At 36.0% G+C, this 4,985-nt stretch overlaps 1 protein-coding gene across 1 annotated transcript; it reads right to left on the bottom strand.

Moving 5' to 3' along the window:
* Positions 1-427: 427 nt before the first annotated feature.
* On the bottom strand, positions 428-4,673 carry LOC126845363 (uncharacterized). Its single transcript, XM_050584021.1, has 2 exons — positions 4,019-4,673; positions 428-914 (listed from the first exon to the last, which is right to left on the bottom strand). The coding sequence occupies exons 1-2, from the start codon at positions 4,603-4,605 to the stop codon at positions 569-571; spliced, it is 933 nt and encodes a 310-aa protein (XP_050439978.1). The 5' UTR covers positions 4,606-4,673; the 3' UTR covers positions 428-568.
* Between the last annotated feature and the right edge of the window lie 312 nt (positions 4,674-4,985).

Here is a 4,985-nt window from a genome sequence, read left to right on the forward strand (position 1 = left end):
TTTTTTTTAATGCACATTATGTGAATGACAACGTGACTCATCATGACACGTCACAACATGTTAACTTCATAATAAGGTTTTAACCTGTGTACATGAATTGTACCTACAGAGTCTTTCTCGTTAAGAGTAAGAGCTATCTTATAGTTAACATCAGATAGTTTTTCGGTAATTTCAAAAGGGTTTCTGTATTTATAAATTATAATTTAATTTTTTTTATGGTCCTGGATTTGTCAGTCATATTATACTAACACCTTCTGACCTGGTTTGTAACTAACTGTTTTCTGTGTTCTATCATAGTATTCGTTTTGTATTTTTTTTTCTTTTTATTTAGGTACGACGTTCTCTTTACAGTATATTTTATTAAAACCGTTTATTGAGTATGATGAATTTATTAATTTTAAAACACATATTTTTTTAACATATATTATTAGGGATGTACAACATTTTTTTTGTGATTATTACTGTTTACTTAAATGGTTTTCGGCTACGTGTACAAGTAAAAGGTTGTAAAATAAAATGCTACTTTGACACTGTTTCAAATCGGTATTTCAGAGGTGTTAATGATATTTTAATAATTAGTGCCGATTGTGATTACTCCGTCCCTGGTGTAGGTAAAGCCCAAGTTATAGAACCATTTGCCCATGCTCTCGTCAACGTAAGTGTCCATTTCGTTTTGTACATACTGCAACATAGTGGTGTCCTGCGGTATCAGCTGCGCGTTTATTGCTTGCTCGAATTGTTCCACCAAAGTGTTTGCAGTCCATTTTCTGTTGGCCGGCAGCACTTCGCACTGGTGGTGGATAAAAGATTGTACATGGTCGTCGTATACTTGCGAGATGCGTTCGCCGATGGTTGTCATTTCGTGATCGACCCCTGATGCGGTTCGGTGCCCTCGTTGGGTGAACTTCACCAAGGTCGTCGGTCTTACACTGCCCGTGTAGTCGGCCAATATTCTCAAGGCATCCATTGCACGGCGCTTTTGTGTGGAACTCGGCTGAGGAGCCATTGTGGAAATGTACACCAATGCGTCCCACATGCACTTATAACCGGGCGCCAAGTTGTGCAGTCTGAGCAACAGCGAATCCACACAATCGTAATACCTCCGAAAAGATTCCAACGACTCGCGTTCTTCGCTTTGGCAAACCCCTATGTAATGATTCACCAGACATTTGTAATTGAACATAATCTCGCCGTACTTGCACGTGAGCACGGTCCAGATTTGCTTGTGTCTTTTCAGCACGTTGGTTTCGTTGACCGCCCTCTGCTCGGACCGCACGGCTTGGCGTATTGTCGAAACGGGACCCGCGACATCTCCGCGTTTGTTGATTAAGATCTTGACTTCTTCCATCGCATCCCATCCCAGATGACCTACCAACGAGTTCAGTTTGTCAGCGGCTTGCGTTTTTTGTGATCTGCTCATCATGCCCGACACGACGCTTGTACAGCAGCCAAGTACAGCGACCCAAACAGCTAGTGTGGAAACGGACGTTTGCCGAAGCATTGTTGAAATAATAGCGTCGAAAAAGTATAAATCAAAACACAAAACACGGTAGTAGTGCTGTTCAATTGGAAACTTCTACTAAACAATACGGAGCTCAAAAATTTTGTTTAAAATTCGGTTTGATTTAATTTTTTTTTTCTCTCGAAACACGCGCCAAGACAGTGTTTGCCAATAGTATTCACATCACGCAATTGATTTATGTCCCACTCGTTTGTTAATTTAAAACGCGCTTGTAATCTATACACGGTGACGGCAGAGTGAATTTATTCCTATACAGGATGATTCATTTTGGGTAAGACACTCATTTTCTCAGAAGATATTAATATTTTGAACAAAATTTTTTTCCAAGATTTTTTGGTACACATTTTTCAATATTTTGAATCCTTATCAGCCAAAAAAAAGGGGTGTTTTTGGTTTTTTTAAATGTCAAAATATGTTTTTCATTACATAAATTTGTAGACAAAAAATGAAAAAATATTTTAGCGTTTAAATTTTGAAATTTCATTTATTTGTTATGACTTTTTTAAGATTTGGTTTTGGATGGTGTTAGATTTAAAATGTAATTATCTTAAATTTTGTTTAGGTTTTCTAGAATTTGAGGGCGAAGGATTGACTTTTTGACATTTTCATGTCTTAGCTATGGCACATAACTGAAAATAGCATTTTTCAGCCTAGTCTGCAACCACGAAAGATCATTTTCATGTCTCGTTGAAGTATCGAATAAATTTAGGTAGTGGTGGTAGAATTATAGATAAAACTAGTATCTAAGGTGGCTAGTAAATATATCAAGTTTCTGGCCAATATTTTATTGCTTTCATAATATCTGGCCTAATACAATTCATAGGAATATGACCATATAATTATTGAATTTATTTTTCAGTTCAACATGGACTGAGCATAAACTAGATACTAGCTTGTTACTGCTTATTTATATACTATTTCATTATCAATAATTCCACTACTACTCTAAATTTATTCATTACTTCAACGAGGCATGAAAATGCTCTTTCGTGGTTGCAGACACGGCTGAAAAATGCTTTTTATTTTTAACATGTATTGTATGACACCACAATTTAAAAAAAAAACTTTTGGTTCGGTGTAAAGTCAAATAATTTTTTAACTTTCAATGTGCTTGTTAATATAATTTAATATATTACAATTTGAAAATTATAATAAATCTTAGGTTGACAATAATCTCGCACAGATATAAAATTTTAGAATTTTTGCACATAATTTTTTTAATACATTTTTTTTCTACTGCCGTTATGAATATTCATAAAAACAAATATATATATATATATTAAATTTTGAATAAAATAACGTGTACAAATTTCATAGGTACTAAGTTGGAGTAGTGGCTATATTCGTAATAAGCATTAAAACTTTTAGATTAAGGACTATAGCCATCATATGATTGTTTATATTACTAGTTCCCCCGGTGACTCTATTTAGAAACAAACAGAAAAGACGTTTAACGAATAAGACAAAAGTTAACACTTTAAAATTAAACACACAAATTATTTAAGTCTTCAAAAACAATTGTAATGTACACAAGAATATATAAGATACCGAGAACCTAGGACGTATGATAATTAAATGACAATGTCAATTTACAATAGTTCCCTCACAAAAACGGTCGAGAGAGTAACTCTTGACATTCTTTTCGTTAACCTTAAATAGTTAACACAGTGGATATCATTTTTCTTATGCTACATTAAAATGATGTAGGGCACATGTACATATTGCTGGATAAGCATTATTGTTATGCAGCTAAAAATTAAATAAATATTTTGAAACTTTAATGCATTATTATGCTTTATAATTATGTATGTCAAATTATATTATCACCTTTTGACCTAGTTTGTAACTAACTGTTTTCTGTGTTCTATCAAAGTTTTTTTTTTGTATTTGTTGTTTTTTTTTTATTAATTTAGGTATGACGTTTTCTTAATAGCATATTTTACTAAAACCGTTTATTGAGTATGATGAATTTATTAATTTTAAAATACACATTTTTTTAACAAATATTATTTGAGATGTACAATATTTTTTTTATGATTATAACTGTTTACTTAAATGGTTTTAGGCTACGTGTACAAGTAAAAGGTTGTAAAATAAAATGCTACTTTGACACTGTTTCAAATCGGTATTTCAGAGGTGCTAATGATATTTTAATAATTAGTTTGAATTGTGATTACTCTGTCCCTGGTGTAGGTAAAGCCCAAGTTATAGAACCATTTGCCCATGCTCTCGTCAACGTAAGTGTCCATTTCGTTTTGTACATACTGCAACATAGTGGTGTCCTGCGGTATCAGCTGCGCGTTTATTGCTTGCTCGAATTGTTCCACCAAAGTGTTTGCAGTCCATTTTCTGTTGGCCGGCAGCACTTCGCACTGGTGGTGGATAAAAGATTGTACATGGTCGTCGTATACTTGCGAGATGCGTTCGCCGATGGTTGTCATTTCGTGATCGTCCCCTGATGCGGTTCGGTGCCCTCGTTCGGTGAACTTCACCAAGGTCGTCGGTCTTACACTGCCCGTGTACTCGGCCAATATTCTCGTGGCATCCATTACACTGCGCTTTTGTGTGGAACTCGGCTGAGGAGCCACCGAGTAAATGTACATCAATGCGTCCCACATGCACTTAAAACTGGGCGCCAAGTTGTGCAGTCTGAGCAACAGCGAATCCACACAATCGTAATACCTGCGAAAAGATTCCAACGACTCGCGTTCTTCGCTTTGGCAAACCCCTATGTAATGGTTCACCAGACATTTGTAATTGAACATAATCTCGCCGTACTTGCACGTGAGCACGGTCCAGATTTGCTTGTGTCTTTTCAGCACGTTGGTTTCGTTGACCGCCCTCTGCTCGGACCGCACGGCTTGGCGTATTGTCGAAACGGGACCCGCGACATCTCCGCGTTTGTTGATTAAGATCTTGACTTCTTCCATCGCATCCCATCCCAGATGACCTACCAACGAGTTGAGTTTGTTAGCGGCTTGCGTTTTTTGCGATTTGCTCATCATGCCCGACACGACGCTTGTACAGCAGCCAAGTACAGCGACCCAAACAGCTAGTGTGGAAACGGACGTTGGCCCATGCATTGTTGAAATAATAGCGTCGAAAAAGTATAAATCAAAACACAAAACACGGTAGTAGTGCTGTTCAATTGGAAAATTCTACTAAACAATACGGTGCTCGAAAATTATGTTTAAAATTCAGTTTGATTTCATTTTTTTTTTCTCTCGAAACACGCGCCAAGACAGTGTTTGCCAATAATATTCGCTTTACGCTATTGACTTATGCCCTGCTCGTTTGTTAATTTAAAACGCTCTTGTGATCTACACGGCGACAGCCATGAAAAAATATTTTAGCGTTTGAATTTTGAATTTTCATTTATTTGTTCATTTGTTATGAATTTTTAAAGATTTGGTTTTTTGACTATATTTCTTAATATTTCCAATCGTTACTACTAAGGCGAGCA

Source organism: Adelges cooleyi, unplaced genomic scaffold (assembly GCF_023614345.1).
Source record: "Adelges cooleyi isolate 19-005CV unplaced genomic scaffold, UGA_ACOO_1.1 ACOO_flye_CR_arks_rails_tigmint_CR_PRNA_784, whole genome shotgun sequence".
Classification (NCBI taxonomy): Eukaryota; Metazoa; Arthropoda; class Insecta; order Hemiptera; family Adelgidae; genus Adelges; species Adelges cooleyi.

Bases quoted from the DNA above. Each gene is read 5' to 3' on its own strand.
- LOC126845363 (XM_050584021.1), bottom strand. From the start codon at position 4,605: ATGCATGGGCCAACGTCCGTTTCCACACTAGCTGTTTGGGTCGCTGTA. The intron at 915-4,018 runs CTTGGTGAAGTT...AAGACCGACGAC, and splicing joins GGCAGTGTAAGACCGACGAC to CTTGGTGAAGTTCACCCAAC.